The following is a 16,734-nucleotide window of genomic DNA, read 5'->3' as shown; positions in this document are numbered from 1 at the left end:
TCAGGAGGATGAGATCTGATCTTTGCAGTTTAAAACTGGCCCAGAAGGAAAGTCCAAGACTCTTATCTCCTATTAACCACCAGAAAATCAGAAGTGGCGTTGTGGCTCAAAGTGGTAGAGTGCTAGCCTTGAGCAAAAGATCTCAGGGACAACATCCAGTCCTGGAATTCAAGCTCCATGACTGACAAAAAAAAGAAAATCCTACCCATAGTAGTCAGTGCTGCAATATAATGAAAACATTACTATTAATCATATAGCTAGCAAACACACCCTTAAAAGCACTAGATAGGAGCTCGGGATTTAGCTCAGCGGAAGAGTGCCTGCCTGGCGAGCGCAAGGCCTGGAGTTCAGTCCTCAGATCTGGGGAAAAAACAAACAACAACAAAAAACCTATAAAAGCACTAGATACTCTGTATGCCAACTTGGGTCTATAAGTTCATGAATATTTTAACAGGAAGTGAACTGTTAGCAAATCCAGGTTTAAATCTATCATATAAACTATAATCACGATGATTCATCCTGCCCCTACTAGGTTAGCTAGGCAAACTAGATAGGAATAGTACAGAATACCAACTACTCTCTTCGTGAAAATCTGAATGAAGGCTGGGCATATGGTCTAGTGGCAAGAGAGCTTGCCTCGTAAATATGAGGCCCTGGGTTCAATTCCCCAGAGCAGCATGTAATAGGAAAAAACAATTTACCATAGTGCCTGCTCCCCAAATTTCATACATTGAACCCTAGATCACAATGAAGTAGTAAGAGGTAGGACCTGTAGGGGTGATTTGGTCACAAAGGCCTCACTTCCACAGATTACAAATGGGGCTTGAGGGAGCTCATTTGCACATTTCAACACGTGGGGACAAAGAGGATGCCAGCTATGAGAAACTGGGTCTTTACCAGCTCATATAATCAGCTCCTGCCTTGAACTTTGATTTCTCAACACCCAGAATGTTAAGGAGTAAAGTCCTGTTGTTTATAAATTACCCAGTTGTAACTTTCTATTACTATTAAAAATTAAAAAAACCTCACTGGGCTGGGCACTAGTGGCTCACACCTATAATCCTAGCTACGAAGGAGGTTGAATCTGAGGACTGCACGCAGTTCAAGACAGAATGGGCAGGAAAGTCTGTGACTCTTATCTCCAGTTAACCACCAGAAAAACAGGAAGTGGTGCTGTGGTCCAAAGTGGTAGAATGCTAGCCCTGAGCAAAAGAACACAAGGATAGAGCCCAGGCTGAGCTCAAGCTCCATGACAGACCAAAATGAACCAACAACAAAATATCTGAGATAATAAACTTATAAAGGTTAATTCTGATTCCATTTGGAAGTTCTAATCCATGATTTGTTGGCCCTGATTTTGGGCCAGAAGTGGTACATGTTGGGAGAGTATGTCTGAGCCAATACTCAGAGCCAAGAAGCAAAGGCTCTTCCCGGAGCACACAGCCCGCGTACTGAAGACCTCCCACTAGGTTCCATCTCCCCCAAAGCACCAAGCTGGGGACCAGGTCTTTGGAGGAAATTCCAGAGTCAAAATATACAACCAGTCCAAGGTATTTTGTTATAGACACAAGGTTTAGCCACAAGACGATAGCTGTCCAAGAAGAAGATAGTTACTGGCAATGGCTTAACACTGCAAGAACATTAAGGCCTCATTCTCTAATTCTTGTGGACTTTTCTTGGTTATTATAGGAAGGGAAAAAGATGGAAGACTAAAAGGCCCAAGCAAGGTGAATCTGTTCCCTTTAGCTTAAAATTGATTGCTCAGAGCCCTCTTGAGAGATTTTTACTTATATATCACTGATCAGAGCTAGTAAAAGGGAGGCTAGAAAATAAGGCTTTTAAGTCTAGACACATTTCTGTTCCACACCAAACTGGGCTATGTCAAGAGCAGAACAGAGATACTGGTTCAATGGCTAATAGTATACACTATAGAATTTAATCTAAATTGCCCACCATTTCAGTTAAATATTGTGTGAGCACACTAGAACTTTAACTCAGAGCCTGGGCACTGTCCTTAGCTTTTCCACTCCAAGATGGTGCTATACCATTTCAACTACAGCTCCACTTCTGGCTTTCTGCTGGTTAACTGGAGATTAAGGGTCTCATGAACTTTTCTGCCTGATCTGGCTTCAAATCACAATCCTCAGATGTTTCCTGAGTAAGGATTACAGGCAGAAGATAACAGTGCTCAGCTAAAAGTCCATTTTAAAAAGCAAAAGGAACGGGCTGGGAATATGGCTTAGTGGCAAGAGTGCTTACCTTGTATACATGAAGCCCTAGGTTTGAGTCCTCAGCACCACATGTATAGAAAATGGCCAGAAGTGGTGCTGTGGCTCAAGTGGCAGAGTGCTAGCCTTGAACAAAAAGAAGCGAGGGACAGTGCTCAGGCCCTGAGTTCATGGCCCAGGACTGGCCAAAAAAAAAGGAACCAGGTGCCGGTGGCTCATACCTGTAATCCTAAGTACTCAAGAAGCTGAGATCTGAAGACTGTGGTTCAAAGCTGGCCTGGAAAGTCCGTGACTCTTACCTCCAATTAACCACTGGAAAACTGGAAGTGTGCTATGGCTCAAGTGGTAGAGCACTAGCCTTGACCTCAAGAGCTCAGGGATAATGTCCAGGCCCAGAGTTCAAGCACCATGACTGACTAAAAAAGCAAAAAAAAAAAAAGCAAGGTAGCTGGGAATGTGGCTGTGGTAGAGTGCCTGACTAGCATGCATGAAGCAGAGTTCAATTCCTCTGTACCACATAAATAAGATGAATAGCATGGTATGTGAGTTGTATCTCGATCAACTGCTAGTAAAAATCAGACCATCTTTAATTTTTCTCATGAATTTTAGAAAATATGGCTTAAAACCAGTGAGCAAGAGCTATTAAAATTACTTAAGACACAACACTGTTATACAATTTGAAATACATACTATTTCTCAATGCAGGTGCATCTCCAAACTGTGAACCTATTTGGGGAGGGTGGGAAATCATAGTGTGTAATGATACCAGTGTTACTAGGTGCCAGTGGCTCATGCTTGTAATCCTAGCTTCTTGAGAGACTGAGATTGGGAGGATTTGGCTTTGAGGCCAGCATATAAAAAAGCTTTACAAGTAATTGTATATTATGAGACATATATTGTGCTAACTCTAGCCAATTAAAACAAACCACTCACTAATGATTAGAAAGCATTGTTTTGCTGTCTCATAAAGCAGGTTTTCCATTTTGCTCTAAAAGGACTCTATAAAAATACTTGATAAAGAAGCCACTAAGAGCTACATTCCACATTAACTGGTTTCAACATGGCTCACATATGATTATCTAGTTGACTTTATCTGGGGTTTCAACTTGAAAGGGTGTAAAACTATTGTAATGAGAACTTAATAAAAAAAAAGAAAAAGAAAAGCAAAAAAGTAACGACTATAAAATCACTGCCTTCTGATTTAGAAAATTGTCAACTCTTACCACATAAACAAAACTTACTTTATCAGTAAGTAGGGTACACAGTGGAATCAGAAAGAAGCAACAAAATGTGTATTCAATGTTCATGAAATAAAAGGACTATATCCCGGGCTGGGAATGTGGCTTAGTGGTAGAGTGCTTGCCTAGCATGCACAAGGCCATGGGTTTGATTCCTCAGCACCACATAAACAGAAAAGGCCAGAAGTGACATGATGGCTCAAGCGGTAGAATGCTAGCCTTGAGCAAAAAGAAACCAGAGACACTGCTCAGGCCCTGAGTCCAAGCACCAGGACTGGCAAAAGAAAAAAGAAAAAGGTCTATATTCCATATATTCTGTCTTTTACATTGTTAATTTTATGAATATAAGGAACCACTAAAACTTTTAATTCAGTGAACAACTCAGTCCCACATTTATGTTTATTTTAAAAACTGACAAACAAAAGGCTGTACAAAAAATATCCCAAATCAATGATCACTTTCCAACAGTAATCTTCAGAGACATTATCGCCTAGGACCCCCTCTTCCTCTGCCACGGCCACGTCCTCTTCCTCTACCTCGGCCTCGGCCTCTTCCTGCAACTGAGAAAGGAAAAGAAAAAAAAAAAATTGAACTCTCATCTTTCTTCTTTGTCATTAGAAGTATCTAGCTTTGTGGTCCAGGCTGACAAGATCCTTATGCCTGGGGCTGGGAATATAGTTAGGGGTAGAGTGCTAGCCTTGCATGCATGAAGCCCTGGGTTCAATTCCTCAGCACCACATAAACAGAAAATGCTGTAAGTGGCAGAAAAGGCTGGCAGTGGTGCTGTGGCTCAAGCGGCAGAGGGCTAGCTTTGAGCAAAAAGAAGCCAGGGACAGTGCTCAGGCACTGAGTCCAAGCCTCAGGAGTGGCAAAAAATAAAAATAAAAAATTCTTCCCATACCTTATAGCTATTAGCAGCTAACACAATTTTTTTTTTAAAATTTGTTTTGCTTTTGTTGCCAGTCCTGGGACGTGGACTCAGGGCCTGAGCACTGTCCCTGGCTTCTTTTTGCTCAAGGCTGGCACTCTACCTCTCAAGCCACAGCGCCACTTCCGGCTTTTTTTTCCTATACATGTGGTGCTGAGGAATCGAACCCAGGGCTTCGTGTATACGAGGCCAGCACTTTACCACTAGGCCATACTCCCAGCCCTCTAATACAAAAATTTAACTCAACATCTCTCTGTGTTAGATGTCAGAGCATGCCCAATACACCATCATGAAGAACCAAGAACTAGAGATACAATTACAATGCTTGGTTCACTTAAATTTGCTGAGAGATATATTAAGTTTAGAAGCATTTTTTATTTTATAGCTTATCTTAAATTCACAACTGAAATATAAATGATTTGGACCTCACACACAAAGATAGTAGATACCGTATCAATGAAACAACATGAATCATTCATTAGCATTGTTTATTGAATAAGACCTGGACAAATTAATCAAATTCAAGGTTTAGGTGGGCCTTTTTTAGGTTGTTTTTGTTACTATTACTCTGCAGTAGTCGTAGTTTGGCTACACTGGAGTTTAAAATCAGGGCATTGTGCTTGCTGATTTTTCAACTAGCACCTACAGCCTTGCTCTTTGAAGGTTATTTGGAGATGGAGTCTTGAGGATTTTTCTGCCCAAGATGGCTTCAAACTGAGATCCTCATGATCTCAGCTTTCTGAGTAGCTAGGATTACAGACATGAACTACTAGCTACCAGTATAATTATTTTTGTTTAATTTTCGAGATACTTTCACTGTGTATCTCAGGCTTGCTTCCCATCAGACCTCAGGCACACTCACCCACCTATCCAACTCAAACAAATTTAAATGTATCACAAAATAAAAATTTTTGCAACCTCAGAACCTGAAAAGACATTTGGCCCCATAATAATCTACTATCTTAATCCATACAGCAAGTTCCCTTATACCTGGCCATACTAACCCTAGCCCTAATTAAATATCACAATGATAGAGAACTCACACCAAAATGAACTTTATTTCACCTCAGTTAAAATACCCTGTCAGTGATTAAACACTATAACCTAACAGGCATGGGGAGCTATTAAAAAAAAAAAAGTCAGGGGCTGGGGAATATGGCCTAGTGGCAAGAGTGCTTGCCTCATATACATGAAGCCCTGGTTTGATTCCTCAGCACCACATATATAGAAAAAGCCTGAATTGGCGCTGTGGCTCAAGTGGCAGAGTGCTAGCCTTGAGCTAAAAGAAGCCAGGAACAGTGCTCATGCCCTGAGTCCCAAGCTCCAGGACTGGCAAAAAAAAAAAAAAAAAAAAAAAAAAAGCAAAAGCAAAAAACAATCAGGCGGTATGGCACAAAAGATGGAAGAGGCTTTGAGTTCAAACCCTGGTTTGGTTAAAAAAAATATATATATATATGATAAAGAAAATAACAATAAATACAAGGACGATGCTTAAAACTGTGTTAGTGTGTTAGAATGAAAGTTTGGTCAAGAACAATTCCTACCCTTGCACAACTGAACTTTAAGAAAGCAAACAGGGGCTGGGGATATGGCCTAGTGGCAAGAGTGCCTGCCTCATATACATGAGGCCCTGGGTTTGATTCCCCAGCACCACATATACAGAAAATGGCCAGAAGTGGCGCTGTGGCTCAAGTGGCACAGTGCTAGCCTTGAGCAAAAAAAAGCCAGGGACAGTGCTCAGGCCCTGAGTCCAAGCCCCAGGACTGGCAAAAAAAAAAAAAAAAAAAAAAAAAAAAAAAGAAAGCAAACAACATCAGTTCTCAGACAAAATAAAAGCAGAACAAAAAGGTAAAGATAAAGGAGCAAGCAAAATGGTAAAAATCAGAGAATCAGTTGCAAAGATCAATTATGAATTCCAGGAAAAGAAAAGAACAGACCAAACAAAAGGGAAGAAGAAATAAGCCAGGTACTGGTAGCCCATGCCTATAATCCTAGCTACTCAGGAGGCTGAGATATGAGGATCAAGGTTCAAAGGCAACCTGGGTTTGCAGCAAAGACCGTGAGAGTCTTATCTTCAATTAACTACCAAAAAGCCAGAAATGGAGCTTTGGCTCAAGTGGTACAGCAGTAGCCTTGAGCACAAGAAACAGGGACTACATCCAGACCCTGAGTTCAAGCCCCATGACAAAACAACTACCAAAATAAATGAATCACTTATAATTCTCCAATCTTACCAGCTTCTCTTTTCTTAGATTTCACCTTAGGTTCAACATCCACAAGTAGTGTATCCAGAGGCAAACTGTCTGGTAGGATAAAATATCGAATGTTATTTCCTCGAATACTTAATGTTTCCAGCTGTACAGGTTCTCTGTTCTTCAGAGTCATTTTCACAGCTTTAAGGTGAGTATTCATGCTGACATCTACACCTAAAAGGGAAAAAGGGAAATTATTAGTACAGTTGCAATCAAATTATCAAAGCACTTTTTATTTTTGTTTTGCCAGTCCTGGGGCTTGAACTCATAGGCCTGGGCACTGTCCCTGATCTTCTTTTGATCAAGGCTAGCACCCTACCATGTGAGCCACAGCACCACTTCTGGTTTTTTCTGTTTATGTGGTGCTGAGGAATCAAATCCAGGGCTTCATGTATACAAGGCAAGCACTCTACCACTAAGCCACATTCCCAGCTCTATCAAACTACATTTGACACATTATTCTATAAGAGTACTATCAGTTCTGCTAGAGCATGTGACAGAAGTTAGCATATGTACAAATATATAGGAATGTCAATGTAAATTGGCAATCTTTCCTTCATTTTTCCTAACCATACTAGTTTTACACAGCTAAGCATGTTTACAGAAATAAATGAAGCAAGCTCCGGAGGAAACTTGTCTGTCACATATGCTTTATGCCCATTACTCTCTGAATTTTCAACTCCTGTGCCAGTTTGGATGGCATTAATACCACAATTCTCCCAGTCTCCAACTTCACTATACTGCATTCCCTCAAGCTTTATTTATCTTTGTTTCTAAAGTCTGACAGGCCCTGCAGTAATTTTTCTTACCAAGAAACTTAACACCTCTTTCCTTTCCTTCCTTCTTTTTCTTTAGATGGGTCCTCATTATGTAGCTTAGGCTAGCCTGGAACTTGCTATGAAGCCATGGCCAGCCTTGAACTTGTTATCCTCTAAACCATTGCCTCCTAAGTGCTGGGATTACTGGCATGAAACATATGTGTGCATATATGGCTTAACCACTGAACTGAATCCCAACCTTTAAAAGCATTAAAAAAAAAAAAAACACAGGGCTGGGAATATGGCCTAGTGGTAGAGTGCTAGCCTGGCATATATGAAGCCCTGGGTTCAATTCCTCAGCACCATATATATAGAAAAAGCCAGAAGTGGTACTGTGGCTCAAGTGGTAAAGTGCTAGCCTGAGCAAAAAGAAGCCAGGGACAGTGGTAAGGCCCTGAGTTCAAGCACCAGGACTGGCTTGCAAACACACACACACACACACACACACACACACACACACACACACACACACACACACACACAATTTTTATTGTTGTTGTTAATGCACTTTGGTTACAAAGATGGCCAGATTTTGGTTAAGTCATGGTACAATCTCTTTTTTCCCAATTCAGGAATGTTTTTGGCATGAGTTTTATGAAATATAAACTAAGGCTTTTCTTCAGGAATATACAGCATTTTAGTAGAAGCAACTGGCTTTTGGAGCCTTTACCAAATTATATTTTAACAAATAAGTAACTGAAGAAATATTTTTTTTTCTCAGAAAGTGAGTGTCAGCTGGGCACCAGAAGGTCATGCCTAGAATCCTGGCTAAAGAGGTAAAATCTGAGGATCAAGGTTTGAAACCAGCCTGGACAAGAAAGTGTGAGACTCATATCTCCAAATAACCACTAAAAAGCCAGTAGAGCTCAAGCCTTGAACAAAAAAGCCAAGGGACAGCTTAATCCTGTACTGGCACAGACAAAAAAACAAAGTTGACATCAAAGGGCCAGATGAAGTGTTACACACCCAGGGTCCCAATGAGCAGTGAAGCTGGGAGGATTGTTTCAAGACCAATCAACATAAAGCTAGCAAGACATTATCTCTAAAACAAGATGAGTGTAGTGGAGCATGCCTGTACTTTCTGCTCTCCAGGAAACAGAAGGTGGGAGTGGGGATAGAAGTCCTAACACCAGCCTGTACTTAAAGCAGTACTTTTATCTGAAAGCAAACAGCTAGGGGCAGGGCTCAAGAGAGCTTCTCTATCAAGAGAAAGGCCCTTGAGTTCAAACTTCAGTACCATGCAATCCTCCAAAAAGTTAAGGTCAGAAAGCATGAGCTTTCTCAAGTTTCCCAAAATGTTCAGCATTTATTCCTCTTTTCTTCCTAATTAAAGTAAGTACTCTTCCTTCACCAAACTAATATGCTCTTGGTCCATTGTATCTGTTTCTTCAGTAATCCTGATATATGCATGTAATGAGGAAATAAAAGACCCTTGAGCTCTTCTAGGTTGTTTAGATATAATCCGTACTATGTAGTAGTGTGATTATCACCACTGTGATAACTAAATGAGTAAGTGTTCAGAGCTGTGTAAGTTCACATGATACAAAAGATTTCTTACACTGGTTTTTAGTGGAGAATTGTATTTTTTTTAAACTAATTTTGACTCTTTTCCACGTGTCTATTGTATGTCTCATAAAACTTGTGTTACCCTTACAGACAGGTGCAAACAGTAAATCCTCTTTTGCAACCCAGAACTCATTGTTGAGTATGAGTTTTTGGTACATGTAAGAAGGAATATAATTCCTACAATATCTGGCAACGATGAGGGTTTGTTAACTCATTCAGGTAGACTGCAAGGATAAAGTTGATGTTAAAGCTAAAAAAAAAACACCAAAAACTTATATTACATATATACCTAAAATCCCACAAGTAATGATTTAGTGTACCTCTCCAGAAAGATTTTTTTTGGCTAGTCCCGGGTCTTGAACTCAGGAACTCAGGGCCTGGGCTCTGTTCCTGAGCCTCTAGGCACTTGAGCCACAGCGCCACTTCTGGCTTTTTCTGAGTAGTTTCTTGGAGATGATAAGAGTCTCATGGACTTTCCTGCCTGGGCTGACTTTGAACCACAATCCTCCGATCTCAGCCTCCTGAGTAGCTAGGATTACAGGAGTGAGCTACCGGTGCATGGCTTCTAGAGAGATTTTAATAGGATGGCAATAACACTTCCTTAGACGTGGTTATGGCTAGCCTTATTCTATATGACTTCCTTTCACAATTGGTGTTGAAAATTTTTAATACTTTCAAAAACAGTTTATTACTCTGCATGTCTTGCTTTACTCAGGCTGGTTCTGTCCAAAAATTACTTACAAATTTACTATTTTACTATTTTAGAACATGGGAACATATAGCATGGGAACAAAATAGCATTTTCTCTCATTTGGTCTGATTCTTTTGAAAATTTGCAATGGGGGGGGGGCGCACGGGACTATTTACTAGGTACAAAGACAATACTCCCAAAATGTTATGCTGACAGTAATATCCTTAGTGAGGTAACATAGTTCCCTAACTTCTCCTTCATTTCCCATATCTTCTTACCCACTATAATCTCATATGGAAACTTTTTGGTTCATTCTCAAAAACCTCACAATCTAATAGGGAATACAAAATGTATTTTGGAAAACCCAAGCTTCTATACAAGGAATGCAAAGGTATAAAAGCAAGAAAGAGAGAATAACCTGGCCAATTCTGTGTGGTTGTAGCAAGTACTGAGGTAAGGCTTAAGATCAATTAAATAACTCAGCTACAAAGAATGAGGATCTACACTTCAGTGAACAACCAGAAGAGATTTCTGGAAGAGATGGGGCTGGGGGGGGGGGGGGGGGTGGATGACTTATACAAACTCCCAAATGAAAACAAAATTATCTTATAAAAAACAGCTGAACCTTGCAAGAGATGTTTTTGCTCAGTGGTGAGTACTTGCCTAAGAAGTGCGAGGTTGAGTTCAATCCCCAGTAGCATTAAACAAAACAAAAACAGTATAATCATACCTGTAATTGTTCCATGGACCTGTGTTCCATTCTTCAATTCAATGGTTACAGTTTCATGACTCAATTTCATCAAAAATCTATTTAAAAAACAGGCATAAAACTATGAATTCAAGGCTTAACAAGCAGAATGTTAACATATCTAAAAATGTCATCTGGAAGTCTGCTTCTCTAAACCATTACACAACTTAATCTTAAAGACTTTTAAGATCTTAGACTCATTTTAGGCCACAAAGAAGAAATTAAGAACTAAAATTGGTAGTACAGGATCACATGCTTAATCATAGGTAGAAATAAAGAATTACTTCCTATACTACTCTGTGGATGGTTATATGCTCCCAGTTCCTAATCATATACTAAGATTTGCCCGTGTACACACACACGTACACGTACACATAGACACACACACAGAGTTATACTTTAATTACTTCTATAACATATAGTTCTCCCTCAACAGTTTACATTGGGGATATGTTTAGGAAGAGCTGGATACTCTACTATCCAGAAATGTCATAATATAGATGTAAATGGACATATGTTTTCCCTTTTTTTGTTATTACTTACTTATATAAACCCTCAGCAACACTACTAATAATCTTCCAAGTTTTTGCCTGGACTACAATCCTATTTGTGCTTCCCTTTGCTAATGGGACCAAGACAGGTGTATACAACAATGCCTAGCCATTGGTTGAGATGAAATTTTGCATACTTTTATTCCCAGGTTGGCTCCAAACTGCATTCTTTGCCCCCCAAATATTTAGAATGACAGGTTTGAAGAAGACTGGGTTTCTTTTATGAACTGCCCACTTGTAATAGCTACACACTTCCAATTAAGTTTTTATTTTCTACCAGTTGGTCATTTGTCCAAGTGTGTGGTTTCTTTAGTCTTACATTTGTTTTTCCTTTTGTGAGATTGTATCTTGCTATGTTGCCCAGACTGGTCTCAAAATCCTAAACTCAAATGTTCTTCCTACCTCAGCTTTCCAAGTGTTGGGTACAGACACATACCATCATATCAGTGTTTTTCTTTGCTTTGCTTTTTTATAGCTAAAATTGTCAATTCACTTAAAACTGATTTTTTTCTGTACGGTGTAAAGGTACAAATTTGCCATTATTCTTTTTTCCAGTTAGACAGCCAGTTGTTTCAATAATGTAAAATAAATAACCTGTTTTCTCATGTCATCTAGATTTATTCTCTCCTACAGCTGTATTATGAAATACTGCAAAGGAAGGAAAGTTAAAGAGTTCACTAATTAGAGGGCTGGGATGCAGCTCAGTGGCAAAGCGCTTGCCTAGCAAGTGTAACGTCCTCAGTTCAATCCACAGTACCAAAAAAGAAAAGACAAAAAAAGAAGAGTTCACAAATTATTAAATATTGCCATTTCTCCCCCTCTACCTTAAAACACACAACTTGTCATTATGATGTGAAAGTTAAGTTGCAGACATTCTTTCCTCTGTGTGTGCATGCACACGTGTGTGTGTGTGTGTGTGTGTGTGTGTGTGTGTAAACACTATGGCTTGAAATTGAGGCTAATGCTTACTAGGCTGGCCTAATACTGCTGGGACACAACAGGATCTCACTTCCCAAGGTTTGTGCCTAAGCCATGAACTGCCTATTTTAGGCTTCCAATCCTCACTGGAATCACAGGAACACACCAACAAACACTACTGCATGCAGCTTTACCCTCTCTAGATGCCATCTTGCAGAATTTTTCCCTAGGTTGGTCTGGAATCCTGATCCTCCTGTTCTTTGACCCCCAAGTAACTAAAATTACAATCATGAGTCACCAGTGTTTGGTTCTTATCCCATTTTTGTTTGTTTGTTTGTTTTGGAGGGGAGTAGAGCTGAACTCAGGGCCTTGTACTGATTGTTTTCCAAGCAGGCACTCCTATTTGTGCTTCCCTGCACCAAAGAGGATGATACATAGCCATCATGCTTCACTGGTAGTTGGGAGGATAGGTACCTTACCAACCCAGCTATCAGTTGATAAAGTGATATAAAAGTTTTATCCAAAGCTGGCCTTAAACTGTGATTTCCAAACATTTATTTCCTTAGTAGTCTTGGCATGTTTGTTTTTTTCCTTTGGTGCTAGACTTGGATTTTGAATTCAGGGACTGGGCACTATTGCTGAACTCTTTTGCTCAAGGCTAGCACTCTATCCCTTAAGCCACAGCTCCCCCGACTTCCAGCTTGTTCTGGTGGCTAACTGGCAAGAAGAATCTCATGGAGCTTCCTGCTAGGGTTAGCTTTGAACCAAAATCCTCAAATCTCAGTCTGCTGAGTAGCTAGGGATTACAGGCATCAATCACTGGTGCCCAGCTAGCATATATTTTCTAATGAGGACAATGGCCCATGTTACCATACCACAAGTACACTCAAGGAAATAATAATCCTAAAAATTAATATAGTTGATATTCAAACTTGTATAATACATACTTATATATTGTATCACAGTGTCCATCATGCTAAATTGAATATGCACTACTTATTCTATTGTTCCGCTATACTACACTATAATGTTATGGATAAGGATTAGGACAGCTATGTGTCTAGATTGAAAGACATATGTAGGAAAAGCCAGAAGTGGTGCTGTGGCTCAAGTGGTAGAGTGCTAGCCTTGAGCAAAAAGAAGCCAGGGACAGTGCTCAGGCCCTGAGTTCAAGCCCCAGGACTGGCAAATAAATAAATAAATAAATTAATTAATTAAAAAATAAAAAATAAAAGACATATATGTATCTTGTTCGTATGTTGTGTGGAGAATCGAATCCTCAAGCTTGAGCACTCTAGCTAGTACTGAGCTATATACCCCCACCTTTGCCTCCCCCCCAAAAGGAGTCAAATCTTAAGTCAAGATTACAGGAATGGAAGGATTTCTCACCCCATCTAAGCCAAGGAATCAAACAGATTCAATACATTACCTGATGAATCCTTTACTATGTAAATCTTTTTTCTTACTTAAGTTACATACTAAATATTTGGATAACATGGTGTCCTTTCAGTATCAAATTTACACTACTTAGAACACAAAAAACAACTAGATAATGTGATATAAGGTAAAATTAACAAAAGTGGCCATTTTTCATGTTAGGAAGATCGGGTGTCAAGATTGCCTCTCAGGTTTTGAGACTAAGGATAGGCTTACTGTTCCTATAAACTGGGATACAGAAGTTAAAGAAAGCCTGTTGAAAGTTCAACTATTTTATAATGAGGCAAAATAAATCCCCCAAAAGATGCTTTGTTTCTATAACCATACTAAAGACACAAAAGAGGATTAAGAGAGAAAAACTCAATGTAAACAGCATTACATACTGAAAACTATGATTCAACGAAGCAAATGAAGAAATTGCAAAAACGTACTTTATAAAGCTATAGTTCAAATCAAAATGAACTGTGGCTGGGAATGTGGGAGAGCTCTTACCTAGCACTCCGGAGTCCCTGGATTTGATCCCCAGCACAGCAGAACAAGACTAAAATTAAATGCCTTCTTTATAGATCGTCACCCCGAACAAGGTATTTTTCAAACACACTGTCTTATCTATTCATCTGTCTCAGCTGCTAAACAGAGGCTTCAAGACAGGCGGGGCTCTTTAAAAAAAATATATTATCTGTATAAAGAATAAGTAAATGGTGAAAAGCCTTGACTCATCATCCGGAATGATTCTAAGTATTTATCCGAAATGCTGGTTTACTTATTGTAGCCCTCATTTCTTTGCTACAGGTGCCAAGGAAAAACACCCCAAGCCAAATCTATTTGAGATGGTTTGTAATTAACCGCTCATGTAATCACAGTCGTTTTTGTTTCTTTTTTTTAAAGAACAACTTCTGCACCGTACTGGAACAATGTTCGTGAATGCAAAGCCTATTTCAACGGGAAATGGGGGTTCGAATACAATATCCTAAGTCTAAGGAATACCAAGGCACAGTAAACCTCACAACTTAGTGTAGTCCCTTCTCTTTTTTTTTTCCCCCGCCATTCCTGGAACTTGAACTCAGGGACCGAGCACTGTCCCGTGCCCCTGGGGGCTCAAAGCTAGCTAGAACTCTACCCCTTGAGCCACAGCGCCACTTCCGACCTTTGCTGTTTATGTGGTACTGAGGGAATGGAACCTAGGGCTTCATGCCCGTAAGGCAAGCACTCTACCGCCAAGCTACATTCCCAGCTCTGTAGTCCTTCCTGATTTGTTAAAGTATCCAGCGAATGCACGAGTGTCGTTATTTCCAGGTGTAGCCACGCAGCGTCCAAGTTTCCTTTCTAAGTGCGACTAGCTGCCGAGAGCAGGCTAGTAATTGACCGCGGGCTCGCACGCCGGGCGCGGCCCCCCTTAGGCCTCTAGACACCGGAGGGAAAAAGCGGTCGACCTTCCCCTTCATCTTTCGGGAGACATTCGGAAGATCTAACCCAAGCCCGCTCTGGAACCCCCGGTGCCGCCAAGATGGGCACCGGAGCGGCGGGCGCAGGAGCGTTAGCAGGCCTCACGCACGCGGCTTTCCCGCCTCTCGCTATCCGGGCGGCCCAGCTTTCTGCGCCGACCCAAACTCTCCCTTCACAGCCTCCAGCCCCCGAAAGCAACCTGCTTACCTGACGAGCTTCATCTTAGCCGCCTCGGGCCGGTTGTATAGGAAAGAGAACAATCTGACCAGAAGTATGAATGGCCGGAAGGGCCTGCTTCGCGGGCGACGGGCGGAAAGAGCGCGCGGACGCCCGCGAACGAACGGCGTTTCCGCCAAGCGGCTCTGGGCCGCGCTCGCTTCCGGCTGCGAGGTAGCGACAGCGGCATCTAGCGATCGGAGGACTGCCTTTGCACCCACTAGGGGCGGGGATTGGAAGACGTTAGGCTCAATTAGGCCTGTGGCCCTCAGCTTTCCACAGAACAGCAACAGCTACAACTTCCTCTGCAGCGGGAATCAGAGAGAAACCTAAAGGAGTTTTCAAATTCTGCTCCAACACCATGAACCTTAGCATTTACTTAAGGTGCCTGAGAAAAGATTGTTTTCAGTTCTATGCTGAAACTGGTCTACTTTCATGATACTCTGTTCTTAATTCATTTTTCTTTTCTTTTTTGCCAGTCTTTGGGCTTGAACTCAGGGCCTCTGCCCCTGAGCTGCTTTTGCTCAAGGCTATCACTCACTCTACCATTTGAGCCACAGCGCCTTTTCTGGCTTTTTCTGTTTATGTGGTACTGAGGAGTCTAACCCAGGGCTTCATGCGTGCTAGGCAAGCACTCTACCACACCCTCAGCTATTAATTCAAACACTTTCCTCTGAAATAGCTTTGTGTCCTGGCTTTCAGGCTATGGATCACAACTGTTTTTCTTCTTCCCACCTAGCCACTCTTTCTAGGTGTCCTTGGAAGGCATTTCCTTTGCTTATGAACCTGTTATATATTGGAGTGCTTCTGGACTTTCTGCTCTTATTCCTTTATGGACATTTCACTAGACTATCTCCCCAAATTTATATCTCCAGTCAGAAATCTTGGATGTTGTTAGGCAAAACTTATTAAATTTTAGTGTTCATATGGATCATTTGGAGAAACCAAAATGAAAATTCTGATTCAGTTGTGGGGCCTGAAATACCCCCATTTAAACAAGAAAGTCAATAAATGAAGATGTCCCTAGTCTGTAAACCACAATTTCAGTATCAAGGCTGCAATGAATATTTGAGTACTGCCTTCTCAACATTTACCCCTCAGCCTTTCTGAAGTTCCTAACATTCTTTTGGTGACCCAAATGATCCTAGTGATGCTGACTCTATCCTTTATATAAATTATCACATTTCATTACTTGACCACTATTGGCATGGATACAAAGCTAATCCAATCAGATTTTTCATGGAGTGCTGTACTCTTTTGGTTGTGAATTGAATAGTAGGACCAGGAGCTGAGAGCTTTCTTAGAACCAGGAGGGAACCAGTCTTAGGACAGAGCATTTTTGGTTTTTAGTTGTTATTATAAAAGTGATGTACATAGGGGTTACAGTTACATTGTCTTTTGGGACAATGTCAGCCCTTCCCTTGCTCTCTCCCAGTCTTTCCCTCCCATCCCCAGCCACAAGTTGTATAGTTCATTTTCAACATATTGTCTAATGAGTACCACTTATGCATTAACACACCCTTTGCCCCTCCATTTCTGTGTCCCCCTTAATCTCACAAATATATAAATAAACAAAACAAAAAGAAAACAAAAACTGAGAAAAACTTCTTGTTTCTACTTCCTGGAGTTAATTAAAAACATAGACATATTGTCTATGTCTTTGTGTTCCTCTCCTAAGTATATCCTCCTTTGGTCTC

The 16,734-nt window shown here is 40.7% G+C and overlaps 1 protein-coding gene and 1 non-coding gene across 2 annotated transcripts; one reads left to right on the top strand and one right to left on the bottom strand.

Moving 5' to 3' along the window:
- Positions 1-3,847: 3,847 nt before the first annotated feature.
- Positions 3,848-15,188, bottom strand: Snrpd1 (small nuclear ribonucleoprotein D1 polypeptide). Its single transcript, XM_048363126.1, has 4 exons — positions 15,029-15,188; positions 10,452-10,528; positions 6,629-6,820; positions 3,848-4,026 (listed from the first exon to the last, which is right to left on the bottom strand). The coding sequence occupies exons 1-4, from the start codon at positions 15,040-15,042 to the stop codon at positions 3,950-3,952; spliced, it is 360 nt and encodes a 119-aa protein (XP_048219083.1). The 5' UTR covers positions 15,043-15,188; the 3' UTR covers positions 3,848-3,949.
- LOC125364354 lies at positions 9,074-9,203 on the top strand. Its single transcript, XR_007213507.1, has one exon. It is a non-coding gene; the product is annotated as a small nucleolar RNA SNORA40 (small nucleolar RNA).
- Positions 15,189-16,734: the final 1,546 nt, after the last annotated feature.

The sequence above is a fragment of the Perognathus longimembris genome, chromosome 15 (assembly GCF_023159225.1).
Source record: "Perognathus longimembris pacificus isolate PPM17 chromosome 15, ASM2315922v1, whole genome shotgun sequence".
Lineage (NCBI taxonomy): Eukaryota > Metazoa > Chordata > Mammalia > Rodentia > Heteromyidae > Perognathus > Perognathus longimembris.
This window is presented reverse-complemented; position numbering and strand designations above follow the sequence as displayed.